This window comes from Triplophysa dalaica, chromosome 13 (genome assembly GCF_015846415.1).
Source record: "Triplophysa dalaica isolate WHDGS20190420 chromosome 13, ASM1584641v1, whole genome shotgun sequence".
NCBI lineage: Eukaryota > Metazoa > Chordata > Actinopteri > Cypriniformes > Nemacheilidae > Triplophysa > Triplophysa dalaica.
In genome coordinates this window covers 1422791-1440445 of record NC_079554.1, presented here as the reverse complement: position 1 = coordinate 1440445, position 17655 = coordinate 1422791, and the positions used below count along the sequence as shown (strand labels likewise).

The following is a 17655-nucleotide window of genomic DNA, read 5'->3' as shown; positions in this document are numbered from 1 at the left end:
TGAAAAACAGGCTAAAGACCCAAAATCGTATTTTTATTATCTATATTAGGTAAAGAGTGTCAAAGTTTGATTTCAATCATTCATTTAATGATGACTTTCAATGTTTGATATGAACTTACATTGTCAATATTGAAGATATTAACAATAAATCTTGACAGAAAGTTCTTTACATTATCTAGAATGATTTTATGTAGACAAATGACATCATCTGGATTTTCACAGGCAGTGTCACAAATAGAATTTTTGGGTAAAACTCTCCGCTTGTCACTGTTTCTTTATACTTGACCGGTGGATCAATCGTAACTGTAATCTCAAAGGCAGCGATTATGTTTTTATGCGCAGCTTGTTGGTGAAGCACGGCTTTGTGATCGGTAGATTTGAGTCTCTTATAACATGCAACAGCGGCCGGAGTTCACAGTTTTACGGCAGTTTATGTTGCACAGTTTCGCGTGTGTTTGTTTGTTCGTATTATCAATACATATTACACGAGAAAAGTCATTTTGACGTTTATGCTGATATGGCTTTAAATAAACCAGTGTTGGGTAAGTTACTCTGAAAAAGTAATGAATTACTAGTTACAATTCAATAATGTAATTAGATTACTGTACAAATGACTTAATGTCTCCAAAATGTCTTTAATGACTTATTACTATTTACTTTCTATATCCTACATCAACCTTGAGTAGTTAAGTGATTCAAGGATAGACATGAAACAACTTATTTAATTCATTCAAATAAATAATATATAACTACATAAAGTTCTCTTATTAACTGACCAAAGTATTACAAATGTGAGAATTACACTTTGAATTTAGACTTTGAATTTTGATGTCAGTTCCACTATTGCACACACATATATTTAGCAAAGTATTTAGTTAAATTACATCAAAAGAACTGTTATTAAATTACAGAAAAATAAAAGTAATCCCTTACTTACATTTTTTAAGGAAAAAGTAATTAAATTACAGTAACTAATTACTTAGAAACTAGTAACACCCAACACTGAAATAGACCACATGAACATGATTGATAATGTACTTTATTTGTTGAAATCTTTAAACCACACCATTTTATTCATTTATTTCCATTCCATTCCATTTTCTACCGCTTATCCGAACTACCTCGGGTCACGGGGAGCCTGTGCCTATCTCAGGAGTCATCGGGCATCAAGGCAGGATACACCCTGGATGGAGTGCCAACCCATCGCAGGGCACACACACTCACTCATTCACTCACTTATTAGGGTTCGAGCCCGAAGGGCTAGAAACCTATTGTATTTGTTGGTTTTATTATTATTATTATACTTCTTCCCTAGAACTGATACTGCAGCCCAAACCGTAAGGCCGACAGAGCTGAGACTCGGTCAGATGGTAGTAGTCTTTGTCGCTACTCAGATACACGGAGCCAGCCAAATCGACCCATAGGTGGCGCTACAGCAATAAAAAACGCGTTTACGCATGTTACTCCTAAACCGTTTGTTGCACACCCAAGTATTTTATATCAGAGTAATCACTGGCTCAAAACTTAAAAAACGTATATCTCCGAATTCATTTCCGGTATGCAAATTTTTTCGCTAATTAGCATTTTATGAAAAAAATTAAAAATGAACTAGTCCCTGGATTTTTGCCCTATTGGAACCAAACCAACGCTGATGAGTTCTGTGGAGTGTGAATATGAATAATTATTAAAAAAAAGTTGAAATTTTCATCCCCCATCGCTAGAGGGCGCAAAAATGTCCAAAACGGAAGTAACATATTGAACTAAAATGGCCATAACTCCTGAACTGTTTGAGATATCTTCATGGGGCTTGGAACATATGTGTAGACCCTCAATCCGGGGTCACAGTAAAAAAAATGCTGCGTTTGGCCACTAAGTGGCGCTATAATTTGAATGAGCTAGAAAATGGCCATAACTACGCAACAGTTTGCCCGATTGACTTATTATTTGGTATGGTGTGTCTTTGTCTCATTCTACATGAATATCTAAAAGGACATTGGCGTATCTTAAAAAACATGGCAGCCATTGGCCAATGAAGTTTGAGCACTTATTAGACCGGGTTAACGGAGGCCGAACAAAACGACGCTCGCTGGGCTTATTCGTCTCATGGTCTTTAAGGTCTGTAAGAAATGTGAAATCATTCGGCCACCGGGGGGCGAAATAACTCTTTAGGAGTGCTTAAACAATTGTCTATCACGTGACATTTGACATATACAGAAACTATTGGTATCATATGATAGTACTCTTCATTCTGAGCAACTTTAGCTCTGGAACAACTTCTGTCAATCGAACAGTTTGTGAGTTATCGCTGATGAGGTCAAAAACCTACCTTCGCAAACTAGTCGTTGGATTTTCGACCGATCGGAACCAAAACAATGCAGATGACTTCTGTGGGAAGTGTTTGTAAATAATTATTGAAAAAAAGTAGAAATTTCCTTTCACGGTCGCTTAGGGGCGCCAAAATAAAAGAATAGGTGGAGCCTATCACATTTAAATGGCCATAAATCCAGAACGGCTTAACATATCATCATATGCCTCGGGAAATATATGTAGATCATCACTCCGAGGTCACTTACAAAATAACATGGCGTTTGGACACTAGGTGGCGCTATAACAGTAAAAATGGCTAAATGTACATGTCTTTTGGTGGCCTAGACAACTCTGTGTCACGTGACATTTGACTAATAAACAAACTATTGATATCAAACGATAGATCTCCTCATTCATAACAACTTTGCCTCTTGAACCATTGATGTCTATCAAATGGTTTGTGACTTATTGGTTATGATGTAAAAAACTACTTTTGCAAACTTGTTCAAGGATTTTCAAGCAATTTCAAAATTTCCACCACAGTACATTTTTTCAGATTCTCTAGGTCAATAATCATCAAAAACATGTTGAGTGTTTTTAGTTTTGTGACCATAACAGGGTCCTTTTTGATATTAGCGTGAATCGAGTACGGTGAAGATCGCTAGTCCTTAATAAATGATCCAACTGACTTGCCATTTAGTACTATTATACATATTATGATACTTAACAATCATGCAAAATGTGATGCTCATAGGAATAGGCTTTCCTTCATAAGAGTCAAAAAGGTGAAATATCATTCATTTCAATGGCTTTCTTATAGAGTCACCAGATCACAATGCATGTAGCTTTGCTTAAGGAACGATAAATGTGTGCAGGATAAAGGTGTGTAGTGTGCATGTGTGTATGTTTCTGGGTATCATTTCCCTCTTTATCATAAGAGTGTGAATGCACTGTATAGTTCTGTGTGTCTTGTGTGATCGAGACTGTGCATGTGTGTGTAATGAAATATTTCTCACAGGAAGACAGTGTTAGAAATATAATGTATTAAACATTAAACGTTGCTCCATATTTACACATCTATAAATATAGCACATGTCTGGCTGGTTTTAAGATGCTGTGTTGATATATATATATATACAACACACCTTTATTAGATAAAACCAGTTTAAAAAAATGTAAACCCAAATTGCTACTCAGCCAGTCACATGGCAGCAACCCAATGCATTTAGGCATTTAGACATGGTAAACATGACTTCCTGAAGTTCAAACCAAACATCAAAATTGAGAAGAAATGGGATATATCATGTTAGGTGTGTGTACCAAAGAAACATAATTAATTGTCACAGCCTTCTAAAATATTATTGCAGACAATGTCAATGTCCTACTGACCAAAATGTATTCATGAATATGAATCAATGTATCCATTTAAAATGGTCCTAGGTTTTTTATTCAATTTTAGTTCTTCAAAACACAAAAGAGGCTATTTTGAAAAGTATGCATTAAATGAACAAAAAAGACCTTTATATCTGCAATCGTCATAGAGACAAAGAAGTTGCTTCGTTCTAATTATGGAAAAGTGTATTATAATATGACAGGTGACAAGCTATGTCCATAGCAACTAAACAGTTTAGCTTAACAATAATTTACACGGACCGATATCTCTCTAATTGAATATTGTAAGGACACAGGGGTTCGGTTAATTTCACTTGTTGCTTAATGTGTTATCAATTGGCAGGTGCCATACCACACCCATAGCAACTAAACTGTTAACTTAGCAAACATTAATCTAGACCTCTATCTCTGCAATAGAGCATCGTAGAGACACTGGAGTTGTTTCGCATGACTTGTGGTTTGATGTGTTATTAATTAGCAGGTGCCATTCCACACCCATAGCAACCAAACGGATTAGCTTAGCAACCTTTTAGCAAGATCTATATCTCTGCAACTGTATTAAACGTTTCTGACATTTTACTTTGTGCGCTAGAGTGTCGTCTGTCCTTGATCTGTTATGGTGCGATTCCCGAGCCTGGTCGACGATGGCAGACGTACCTTAGATGCCTTAAATCGCTCGAACCCGCTAAATGCTGCTTGCAGCTTTAATTCATTTATTTATTTTACATTATTTACTAAATTCTATTGTCAAAAGGCTTTACTAGGGGTGTTACGATTACCGGTTTAATGGTTACCGTGTTAATAACGTCATACTTTAATTACTGTTAAACCGTACCAGTGTAATGGCTTGAAAAAGCAAGTCCAGCATCAAACAAAATGATCAAGAGTATAATGAAACGTAGATTTTCTTCATTCATTTATGTCAGGAGAGTAAATCAGGAGTATTGACATTTGGAAGAAAATAACGCGAGACACACCTATTCATTCACGTCTTCACCTGTGAGCTTGCGATGACAGTGCTTCACTTATTATTTTTTTATTTAAAAAATCCGCACAACTGTGGAAATGTAGATAAACTGACACATGTTTACTTCATATTTCTTTATTCCGACCAATCATTTCTATTCATTCTTCCTCAAATGTTGTGATATGATGAGTTTTGAACTCTGTTCAGCTTGTTTTTTCTGCTCTGCTCGCTGTTATGAGCATAGACATATATATGTTAACTAGACGCCTCATTGTCTGCTGGATCGTACGTCAACGTCGCCGCCATATTGGTGAGGGCAAAAGTCGACTATTAAGACATACGAGAGAATGAGCTGCCGTTTTCTGGACAAGAACACATAGTCGTTTTCATTTCTCAACTTATTTCAATTCTTTTCTATTTACGTGGAACTGTTAAAACTCAGGCTTGTCAAGCAATCATTTAGTCTTAAAAATTGTGTGCACATTGCTAATGGGAAATAATTTAAGGTAGATTACATGCACATGATATAACAGCTCATTCACTTTAAAATCCTGGGAAAAATCAAAACTACTATACTTATGACTATATACAGCTATTTCATACTAATAATGCAGAGCAGTGTTATTTGTTTTACTATATTACAAACATCATGTCTTAATACGGTTACTGCAGTAACCCATCAAGATGCCTTCTATCTAAAAGCAAATGCTCATCCAGACCTGCCTGTGACGCCTCGTGTAACCACACCCCGGCTAATGTACATCACTAACATGATTTGACTGAGACCGCCCAAATCTAAACCCCAGTAAAGTGGGCGTACTTGTAAATCTCATTGTATCGTCACTGCCGCAGCCATGTTGCGGAGACGCTTTGTGTTTCGTTGCGTAAAGAAAGCCTCTTTGTTTGCCCTGCCAAAAGATAAGACGACTAAAAACCAATGGTTGCATTTTATTTACAACACTGTTCCAGAAAAGTACAATCCGAATGTTCAAGTTTGTGTAGTGCATTTCAACTTCGATGGTGCTACAGATTCAGTAAATTTTCATTGTAAAAGACTTTGCTGCGGACTAATGCGAGTTGAGTTTCTCGTGTGTTTGTGATCTGCAAATACAGACACACGCGCAACCTGAAAAAAGACAAATAATCAGTAAAAATGTTCCAACGAGAGGCAACAAATGTCTTGTTTATAATGTCTTTTAATTTAGTATTTATTTTGAGGTTTTTGTCTTTGTTGAGTCGCAACGTCTTTTTTACATTTCTCTCACACTCTTGCAGTATTCGACCAATCACTACACACTGGTTAACTGGCCAATCATAGCACACCTCGCTTTTCGGAGCCATGAGCTTTGCAATAAATAAGCTTTAAAAAGAGGCGGGGCAAAGAGAAGATACAAACATGCACAGTATGTGGAAAATACAGCGTTTCTGAACCTTCGTGTTAACACATTACATTACATCTAAAACAAACCATAATATTCGTTTAAGTCGTGTCATTTGACCCCTTTAAACTATATATTACCTTGATGTTTTGTTCGATGATTCAAATAAATCTCAGAAACAATCTCTACATGTCTGTGTTTTATTCTTGACCACTTTAGCGTAGTTATTAATTCTGTTGCATGTGTTGTCTTAAACATACCACTGAACATGATGCCATCTAGTGGGTTCTCACGAATAACAGGCACACATTATGGATTTCACATTTCCTTATGACAACCATTAACTTTAAAGTAGGCTATAACAATCGAGATATGATGCAGTTGAAGTTGTACTCTACGTAAACCATTGAAATATGTTTAGCATGTAAATGTGATTGTGCTTTAAATTCCAAAAACGCGCAGCTCTCCCATCAGTATCAGTGGGCTTTATGTGCACTAATATGGCGGCCCTGTTGATGTTTCACAGCAGGGGAGCAAAGTGGCCAACGCGATGTCTACGTATTTATTGTCTATGGTTATGAGCGCAGATGTCATGCCGCTTTCTCCTGGGTCCTAAAGTCAACCTTTAAACCGGTCTTACATTGTTTCAGTGAGTTATGAGATGTCATGTTTCATTGTGAATATGGTCACATGTAAAGGTGATATTGTTGGGCATGTAAACACACTCGTGATAATGACTGACCTCTGTGAGTCCTGCGCTGTGGCGAGGTGTGTTACGACTGTATGTTGTGTATTTCATCACGTCTGAAGGTTGAAATGTCCATGAGGACGACAGCTCTCATTTGTTTGGTTGTTTTGTCATCTTCCGGCAGCTGGGAGCTTTAGCGTCCACATGTGAGTGTAATTGCGAGCGGATGCAGTTTGTTAGGTTTTATATTGTCCAGCCGATGGTCTCTTCACCATTAGTGCTGCTGAATGCCTTTGATTATTTCACGAAGCAATACGGTGTAAAATTGAGAAGGCTGTTTGGACACGCTGACCTATAACAAGCTCACATTCATCCGTAATCTCACACAAAGCCTTTCAGAGGTAGAACCTCCCGTCCCGCTGGCTCCTCGTGTTTCCTGGCAACGCATCTGTTACTTTGCCTCATTTTTGTCTTCCCACTCTTTGGTTTCTCCACATTTCGATTCATCACGTCCAGAACATTGACATGAATGTATAATGAATGTCCTTGTAGACACACTGAATATCAATGGCAAAGTTTTCTTTGTTGCTTTATCTCGATTTAGTAAACAAGATGACATTCTTATGAAGTGTCTTTGTAGTACAAATATCTAAACATTCTCAAATGAAAATGCAATTACTTGAAAGAAAAAGTGACCTAAGATATTTGGTCTTGTTTTATGGAAATTAAACAATCTGTCCATGGGGTGAGAAAAATAAACCTGAATTAGATACTTGAGAAAAGGACTAAATTCAAGCTTATTTTTCTCACCCCATGGACAGATTTTTGGGCTTGTTTTTACCGTGAAGTTACTTAATTCTTACAATATTTTTCATAGAACAAGACTTAATATCTTAAGTCACTTTTCTTCTGATTTAGAATCAGAAAGAGCTTTATTGCCAAGAAATTTTATATATTTTCACTAAAAACATACAAAATGCTTAGTTAGAATGTCATTTTTACAGCGCACCCGCCAAATGCAAGTAGAAATCCACTGTGGCAGGTAATGCTGTCAAATCAATAGCCAATTTTTCTTGTGTTTCGTAAATTATATTCACTCACTTTGCTTAGGAAAATCCTCAAAAGATATTATACATACAGCCTAATGTCAGATTTACCTGAATTTACCTGTCACAATGCACAAATAACAGTGCACTGGTCCATTTACATTTAACCAATAAAACAAGACTCAAAAATGGAACAAAATGAATAGTAATAATGTGTAATAATGAATCATTATGTGGTGATATCTTCCGCGGGTAACACAACCCAAGGTAAAAAGGCACAAGGCACAAAAACTATTAGAAGTTTTAATGTCGAGTTAGTTTTGTACTGTTTTGATTGCATTTATCTTAAAAAGAATGAAGGATGAGAGATGATGTGAGGACAGACAGGTTTTCTGTCAAGCAACGGACTAAACACCAAACTTGAAGCAACGCATTCTTCGCTCTACATTATTCGTGGGATCATTTGTTTTTCGCATCACTCACGCGACGAGGAATGTCTTCACACATCCAGACGTGTCAAATCATATTAGTCAATAAGTTCTTCACGTGAATTGAAACTTTTCAACTTGCGCAGAAGACGCGTTGGAAACGAATATTGTGCATTTGCGTCAACTGCGCCGCATCTATTCACATCTTTGCATTGACTTTGTATATAATCTTCTCACGCAGATAGTTCAGTTTGCTCTTGGTGTGAACACACCATCAGTGTCATTAAGATAACAATTTTTTTATTAATAAACTGTGACGTGTGACCTATGACTTACGAATGACTGATTTCAGTTTTTCGGAAATGGCTTAAAAACTTAGTAGCCGATGTGAGATGTGAAAAAGTTCATTTTAAACTCATTGCATAACATACATTTATATAGCGAGTCATTTTTACGTCACATTTATGGAAATTATTATATTTGTGTGTTCCTGTACCTCAGTTGCATTCACTTTCATTGTAGCACTGTTGGGGTAACAGCACAAAAACTCTGAGGGAGTATAAACTGTAAAGCTTGAAAGCACTATAAGTCATTTTGTATAAAAGTGTCTGCGTCTTAATCTAAATTTATGCACCTGTCTGAGTAGTTAGAAAAAGGTTTTATTTGTTAACAGTTAGTTAAGGATGAAATGAGCTAACACTTGACAATACATCTACTGCATTTATTAATCTCAGTTCATGTTAAAGGTCCAGTGTATGAAATTTAGCGGCATCTAGTGGTGAGGTTGCGAATTGCAAGCTTCAGCCCACTCCTCCTTCCCATTCCAAGCACTACGGTGGCTGACACAATACTAAGATGTCGTCACGTTTACGCTTCAGGAAATAACGTTTTATGAAACGTGTTCTGAAGTGAAGTTTGTCCGTTCAGGGCTACTGTAGCAACAACATGACGACTTACATGTAAGGGGACCTGCGGTGTATGTAGACAATATAGCTCATTTAAAGATATCATGTAAGGACTTTATACACATCTGAACACATGGTTATGTTTATTATGTTGCATTTTCCAAGATTACACACTGAACCATTTATTTCAGTGTTTACTAATATTTTTTTTTAAATCAAATGTTGTGACTGTTAACATTAGTTAATGCAATGGGCATGAAGTAGTAGCATGAAGTAACATTGACATTTCAAAAAATATCTTCTTCTGTGTTCATAAACAGTTTTAATGTATTTGGCTGGACTAGCCCTTTAAGAAAGTCTTCTGTTTTCTATCTATAATTTTGTTCCTACTGAGGTTATAAACAATCTTACGGTCTTGAGTCAAATCAATATTCCTGTTTTCTGTCTGTCACACATCGCAAAAAACAAAACCATTCAATTCACACTTCAGAAACCTGTGTTGATTATTCACACACACACATCTAAAAGAAGAAAACTTTTGTTTTTTAAAATAATTATGAAATGTGTATCATGACAAAAGATTCTTAAAGAACTTTATAATTAGAGGATGTACCGTGTTATTGACTCTGAGCACTCATAAGACTCAAAACTAGAGAGTGTGTAAACACAATTCAATAAAAAGACGTCTATATACTTTTGCTCTTTTATGATCTGATATGCAAGACTGCAAACTCTCAACTGTTTTGTCGTACAGTGAAAGGATGATATTTATATTCTGTACTGTTTGGCTTAAGCTCATGTCTTTGTGTTTGTGTCGTCCCTGTAGAAATACAAGCCGGGCAGATGCGATGATATTCTGAAGTGGAAGCCGCCCAGCCACAACTCCGTCGACTTCAGACTCAAGATCACCAAAGTTGGTGGGGAGGGGTGAGTCATCGTCGCCATGGCAACTGCATCCACCTCCCTGAGATGGATGCTAAACATCAAACACGTTCATACAAAGTTCACACAACACGCGCGGGGAGACGGAGGCATGTGCCGTTCGTCTCGGCAACTTCCAGGCCGCGCGTGTATTTTTGGATCCTGTGGATGATTTATGTTTGTGTGCGTGTTATGAAACATGAGTCACGCACAGGTACTCGATACCTCACCCAGTTTTGGGAGCGTAATGTAGTACGTTCTGAATTGTGCTCTTTGTCTGCAGGACATTTCTCTCAGATGAAATGTAGCCATGCGTGAAGTACCAGTTCTCTTGCATTTCTCATTTACACCTCTCTCGCCTCGACCCATCTGTGCACTCGGTCCTCAAACCATCCAGTCTTATCTTTAAAACACAGCCGGCGTCTAGACCGTCAGGGGAGTGTACGTGTACAAAGCGATCGTTTCTTCGTTGCATCTAACTGCATCTCTGTTTTACACCAAAATCAGAAAGCGAGTTTAAACTGGTTTAACTATTCATGTGGCTTTATAAGCTCATTTTTATTGCGACTGCATGGGATATTTGTGACCCAGGACAACAAAACCTTTCGGGGCCATTTCCGAAATTGAGACGTTTACATCATCTGAAGGTGAATAATGAAGCTTTCTATTGATGTATGAGTTGTTAGAACAGGACAATATCTGGTTTGAAACTCTGACATCTGAGGGTGCCAAAAATTCTAATATTAAGGAAATGGCATTCAAAGTTGTTAATCAGGGGCACTGTGGCAGGCCATCCACTCACAAAAACAAAGTTTGGATATATTTACGGTAGGAAAATTACAAAATATCTTCATGGAATATGATCTTGACTTACTATCCTAATGATTTTGGGCATAAAAGACAAGCGGATCATTTTGACCAAACAATGTATTTTTGGCTTTTATTAAAAATGTTCCTGTGCTACTTAAAGGTCTTTGCACATACAGTGCGAAATGTTCATATGCGTTTTTCTGTATTTGGCGCTCACAAACTGCTTGCTACGGATGAGAAAAACGCAAAAAATCTAACCCAGTATCGGAGGCGGTGTGTAAATGTGATTGGTCATATTTAGACACAAATTTCAGACTCGATGTGCAACGGGCTTAAGAGCTCCAGGGTCACATTTGTACTGAACATTAAAAGTGTTTTGTCACACCACACCGGTTGAAAAGAGTGAAAAAAACAGAAATAAGTGAGATGTGGTCCAAAAAAATGTATGTTTCGCCTACTCCGTTAGAAATGAATTCATTCTGCGTGACCAAACAATGGAGCATGTAAACCTTTTAATGGATTTTTAGCCACTGGCTGTTTTCCTCTTAGCTTGCTCAGCATGTTTCAATATTCTCCAGGTTTTGCTTCTCTATGAGGCTGAAACTATTCAGCGGACCATTAAAGATATATTTGTTGAAGCCCAATGGGCAGCGTATGTCACTGAAGCATCAGAATCCCGGCTTTTCTACAGCAAATGTGTGAGGTTATTAGTCGGGTAACTTCACTGCCAGAAGACAAAGATGACATCTCTCCTCCCACACCTCTCTCTCTCTCTCTCTCTCTCTCTCTCTCTCTCTCTCTCTCTCTCTCTCTCTCTCTTCCTCTCTCAATCTCTCTCTCTCTGTCTCTCTCTCGCTCTCTCTATCTCTCTTTCAATCTCTCTCTCTCTCTCTCTCTCTCTTCCTCTCTCAATCTCTCTCTCTCTCTCTCTCTCTCTCTCTCTGTCTCTCTCTCGCTCTCTCTATCTCTCTTTCAATCTCTCTCTCTCTCTCTCTCTAACTCTCTCTCTCTCTCTCTCTCTCTCTCTCTCTTCCTCTCTCAATCTCTCTCTCTCTCTGTCTATCTCTCGCTCTCTCTATCTCTCTTTCAATCTCTCTCTCTCTCTCTCTCTCTCTCTCTCTCTAACTCTCTCTCGCTCTCTCACTCTCTCTCTAACTCTCTCTCTCTCGCTCTCTAACTCTCTCTCTCTCTCTCTAACTCTCTCTCTCTCTCTCTAACTCTCTCTCGCTCTCTCTCTCTCTCTCTCTAACTCTCTCTCTCTCTCTCTCTAACTCTCTCGCTCTTGCTCGCTCCACATACCCTCTTGTTTTGCCGAGAGCTTTGAAATGAGCCGGTGAAATAATAGAAGAGTCTCTGAGTGTTTCGCGCAGACGACACACAACAATCGAGAGCCATAATGAGATGACCTGAGGTTCCTTCTCTGCATTTTTAGGAAATGAATTTGTACTTCAAATGTGTGCTCTGCGAAAACATAAAAACATTTCATTCCATGAGCTTTGGTTTCATAGGGTCAGGCCTCGTACGGCACGAGCACAAAGAGGTCTCAATGAATGAGTGTATAGAAAGTGTTTTTCTCATAAAGAGTCGATTCAATACACAGTTTCTTCTGCTGGACTTTGTGGAAAGAGAACAGAATGTGAGGACTTGATAATCCTCTGTTTAGAAGGAATATTTCAGCCAAATATTACAATTCTGTCTTCGTTTTTAACACATGTGTGATCCAGACCGGCATGACTCATTTTCAATTGTAGAATACACAATATATCAAAGTGATTAAAAAAAACACCATAAGTTATCCATAAGATGCTCATAGAGCGTTTCCACTAACATACCTTACACAAATGAATGACACTACACACGTTTGAGTTTACTGGCTTCATTCGCCCGTGAAATTCACTTCACGAATTTGCTTCATGGGAGGGGCTTCTGCCAGGCGGCTCCAGTCTTGTGATATATAAATATATGTATATAGCTCAAATTGAGTAAAGAGTGCTTTTTTAAAATTTACCAGATTGTCTTCGAGGCAAGATCTTTTTCATTCTGTTTCGATAAACGTAAGAAGATGTATCGTACAGCTCCTGGTATCCATGTACAGCAACGATGATTTTGTCGTCCATTGTTGTTTGGGATTTCTGCCTCCTCTCGCTACTTCATAATCACATCACTACTAGAGCAAGCTTCTGATTGGTAAACGCGTAGCAGATTTTCCCCAAAGTTCTGATTTTCAAACTCGCCTCATTCGCGCAAATTGCGCCGCAGGATGTCCTATCGCGTCTTTGAATTGACATGTAAATCACTAGCGTTTAACGCTTCATTTGCGTTTGGTGGAACACACAATCAGTCTGCTGCACACTTCACTTCAGTCCAGCAGGATTATAGTTCATCTCCTCAGGTCCCGTCTTTCTCCTAACCATGTTAACTTGAATTTAGTTGAAAAATATATTTTCATGATGAACGGAATAATTCACATTCAAAATGAAAATTCTGTCATTGTTTACGCACACTTGTCATTCTAAACCTGTGCGATTTTCTTTCTTCTGCAAAACGCAAAAGAAGATATTTTCACAAATGTTGGTAACCAAAAAACTGTCAGTCCCCATTGACTTCTATTGTATAAACACAAAACCAATGCAAGTCAATGGAAGCCAATGCAAGAACGACCGTTTTCTGACACCAAAATTCTTCCAAATATCTTCTTTTGTGTTCTTCAGAAGAAAGAAACTCACACAGGTTTAGAATGAAAAGAGAGTGGATAATGATAGAATTTTTCTTTAAAGGTGAACTATCCCTTTAACGCAGTTCATTTGAATCAATATGTTTACATTGGCCCGTGTTCCTTCAGTGGATATTAAACATATATACGAAAGCCTAATGTACAGTGACTGTACGAATAGATGGCCGGCCAATCCCAGGTGTTTACTGAAGGTAAATGTCAGGAAATCTGACAAACAAGTCCAGAACACATGGATGAGGAAGAACAAATAATCCTTGGTGACATTTTTAACGGCACCTATGAGAGCACCAAACAAGTGACATTGAGACGACATTAGACACATAGATTTGAGATACATCCACACTTTATAGAGGTCAACAGATGCTCGAGTCTGATGCTTTTATTATTAGAAAGAGAGAGAAGTGCAGGAATTCACACCTTGCTGTATTAATAATGACGCCGGTGTGAAGTTCACCTGCTGACAGTACAGTCTCCTCCAGAGACATCTGGATACGTCACAACACACCGTTATATCTGTCTCTATGAGTCATCGTGTTCCTGACCGAGATGGAGGGACATTAACTCATTTTGGTTCTTTGATGAATTTGAGTCTTTTTGTGGAGTGAATATAAAGCGCGGACAGACAGACAGACGGATGGACAGGTAGTCTTCTTTTATTTTCACTTCTGCATTTCAAGGCCATGACCCTGAGGAAGCTCACAGTCACAGAAGCTGAACACAGTCATTGTGTTGTGTAGCTGAAAATATATGAGACCATTATCCTGAGTGTCACGATGTTCTTTAGCCTCTGATGTCAGGGTTGGGATCCGGTCTCCTGCCCTGTGATTTAATACTATTTTAGATGGAAACACACTGGAGTGGGTGTGGAAGTGTGAACAGCTGGGACCATTATAGAGCTTCTGTGATGAGAGAGAGACCGTCACGCGCCTACAGGCGGTTTGTCAAGGCAAACGCAACATTTGCTATTTTAACCTATTGTATTTCTACATTTATTTCTTGTCCTCCTGTTTATTTTTGGAATAATGTTAACATTGCGTTTTATAAAGCATCAGAGGCACAAACCCCAGAGCTGTTTTATGTGTTACACAAAATGGAGTCTTGATTTGCTAAAACATACATTAAATCATATTTTTATTTGCATTCCAAATAATATCAATCAGTGATTTGTTTTTGATTGTCATAATAACTAAAAAAAAAACCACAGCTAACTAGCACAATAAAAAACATGATTTTTTTGGAAAATCTTTTTTTTTTGTTTTTGCAAATAAGTTCTTGAAATATGACATTAACAGCTGCTAAATCATTTTGATTTGTTCAAACATGTTCAGCTGTGTTTCATGTTTTGTGCACATCAGAGACTCTCATTTTACTTGATGGTAACATACATTATATTTCCATGTTTTATCTGCTCATCACCGCCAGCCACAATTAACACAACATATATTTCTACTTTTTGATTTGTCAATATCCAAACCAACATCTGAGCGGTATGTGAGTTTAGGCCATTATAATTTAGTTTAAAATATTTGTAATATAATATTTGATATCATATCCTAATAAATAAATATATATATATTTCTAATCATTGTGATGTTTATTTTATGCCCGTTCCTAAAATGTAAATCTCACAAGTTTGGGATTTTAATTGTATTTAGACTGAAATGTTGGTAATGAGCTTGTAAAATCTCAGAAAATATGAAACAAATCTCTTATTCCTGAACATCCGGTGACATGTTTCAAGCGTGAGTGTTTTCAGTGATAATGACGACACTGATCTCTCGGTGTCGTGATGGAGGTGTATTTTAAAAGCTTCTGTAACTATTTCTAGCTCCAGCGCACCCTTAACTCAGATCTCCACATTCTTTATATCTCTGACATCATTTCTCTTGACGTCTTCTGAGACATCACTAGAAAACAAAGGTTATATCACAAAAATCATAAAAAAAACTTTTAGAAGTATTGAAAACTTTCCCGTAGGTCATAGGTTCCCTCGAGCGGGCGATATTTAGCATCCGTCGCCTCATTTCTCCTCCAAACGTGCAGTCTTCCGGTGAAATCACACGCCAGCATTACCCATATCTACTGACAAACAGATGTGATTTTAATTTGTTTATTTATAAACACACACACACGCTTCATTGACACCGTCATCATCATCTTCTCACTAAATATCTGCACGTGTCAGTTTCTCTGCATGTTTTCTCATCTTTCTGTTGAACGTGACACTTTAACTTCAATGTTCAGGTTATAGATTGAGATTCTGTAAAGTGGATGTGAATTGTGTGGTTCTTTTTTTGATGAGCGGTGGTTAAAGAATAAAAGTAAAAAAAGTTCAAATGTGAGTTACTACAGAAGCAGATGTGGGTGATGGATCAGCTCATTGTTTAATTCCAAACAATATTCCCTCAGTGGGGCTTTAAAGAAAACCCCAGATACGTGTGATTGACAGTTCGATCCCCCACGCACCAAAAATCCGTTTCTCTTAGTTTTCGGGACTCTTGACAGTTTTAAAGAAGCTCTCAGTATTAAGGCAAGATAATTATACGACAGTAACCGCAGCAAAGCTCCTTTTGTGTTCCTCTCTCCTCTTGAGATTCTGTTCTGCATGTGAAGTTTCATTTCAGTCTTTCTCTTTGCTGTTTCTCCAGACTGGTCCCGCAGATGATGGGTCTTCTCTACGTGGGCAGCTATGACAGGCCCTTTGCACAAATGAAGGTGAGAGAAACGTTGAATAACACCTGCGATAATGTCTTCTGTCATTCGGCAGAATGCCGTTCTCAGACGTTCTTTTAATGAGCTCTAGTACATTAGTTCCCACCTTGCTAGATCACATTTTGAAGCGAAATGATCTCCTATGTTCTTTATGCAAAGACAATCCCAGAATGCATTGTGCTGAGCTCAGTTGATTGTGTTGAGGCAGTTGGTTTTGGAACAGAACACAGAACTGGAAACATTTGACATCCACACACACAACACATCAAACTACAGACTCAAGGGTCTTCAGTCTGCTCTGAAGCTGCTGAACTCTTAAAAAAACATCTTTCTGAATGTTGCCTGAAGCCATGAGTCCTGTAGACGCGGATCTCCAATCCTTCTGTGTGCGTCGGAGGAGGCGAGAGGGAAAATGTCCAGAGTCTCTGATGCGGAACAAAACAAGATTGAAAAAAATAAGAAATCAGTCATACTAATTCAAATTATTGCTTTAAGTTAAAGAATAAAGAAATGTACGTAAAGTCGGCACCAAACCTAAAAAAAACTAAACACGTAGAACAACGCCATATGCGGCATCTTTTAGCACTGGAACCACTCCATCTTTCGCGTTCAAAACTTCTCCAAATCCAGCGCTGTATCCTCCGTTTATATTACATCCATCACTAAAATGTAGTGAACAAACAAACACTGCTGAACATCTCTCACTATTGCAAGAGTAGCGAGCTGCAGCTGCAGGCCCAAAGCGCAGCCCATTTTGACATCTTGTTGGTAAGCGGGTCTTCCTATCGCTCGTTGGTTGATGCTTGGGTGGTAGGGTTGAGCGATGTCTACCAAATTAGCATCGGACGATGCCTACAGTGAAACATTGTGATGGAAGCTGACATAGTGGGGTGGGGTTATATCAGTTTGCTGGATGGCCATCTGTAAAAACAGTAAAAACAATTATATCAGGGCTCCAGACTGCCACCAAGTCGCATTTTGCGACCAGTTTTCAAGACAGTGTACTTTCGTTTTTTGACAAGTTGACCATCTCAAGCATGAGAAAACAGAACGTTTAACATTGTAAAGTAGTCAGAATGCATGAAACACTGTTACACATCCCCTGTAAGTTAAAGAATACAGTACAAATACAGTAAGAAAGGAAAAAGATTAGAGTACAAATATGGTATGAATATAGTACAGATACAGATATAGTACAGTAAAAATGCAGGAATAGTAAGCAGTATGAATAAAGAAAAAAAAATATGAATACAGTACAAATACAAAAAGAATGCAGTATTAATGTAGTTTGGATACGTTATAAATATAGTGAGATTACAGTAAGGATGTCAAACGATTAAAGTATGAATGCAGAATGAATAAAGCA

The 17655-nt window shown here is 37.9% G+C and overlaps 1 protein-coding gene across 1 annotated transcript in view; it reads left to right on the top strand.

Moving 5' to 3' along the window:
• rngtt (RNA guanylyltransferase and 5'-phosphatase) overlaps positions 1-17655 on the top strand; it is a 90402-nt gene that overhangs the window by 67659 nt on the left and 5088 nt on the right. Inside the window, exons 13-14 of the mRNA XM_056763602.1 lie at positions 9939-10039; positions 16226-16292. Of these exons, the coding sequence (XP_056619580.1) occupies positions 9939-10039; positions 16226-16292 (168 nt within the window). The remainder of the gene's footprint in view (positions 1-9938; positions 10040-16225; positions 16293-17655) is intronic.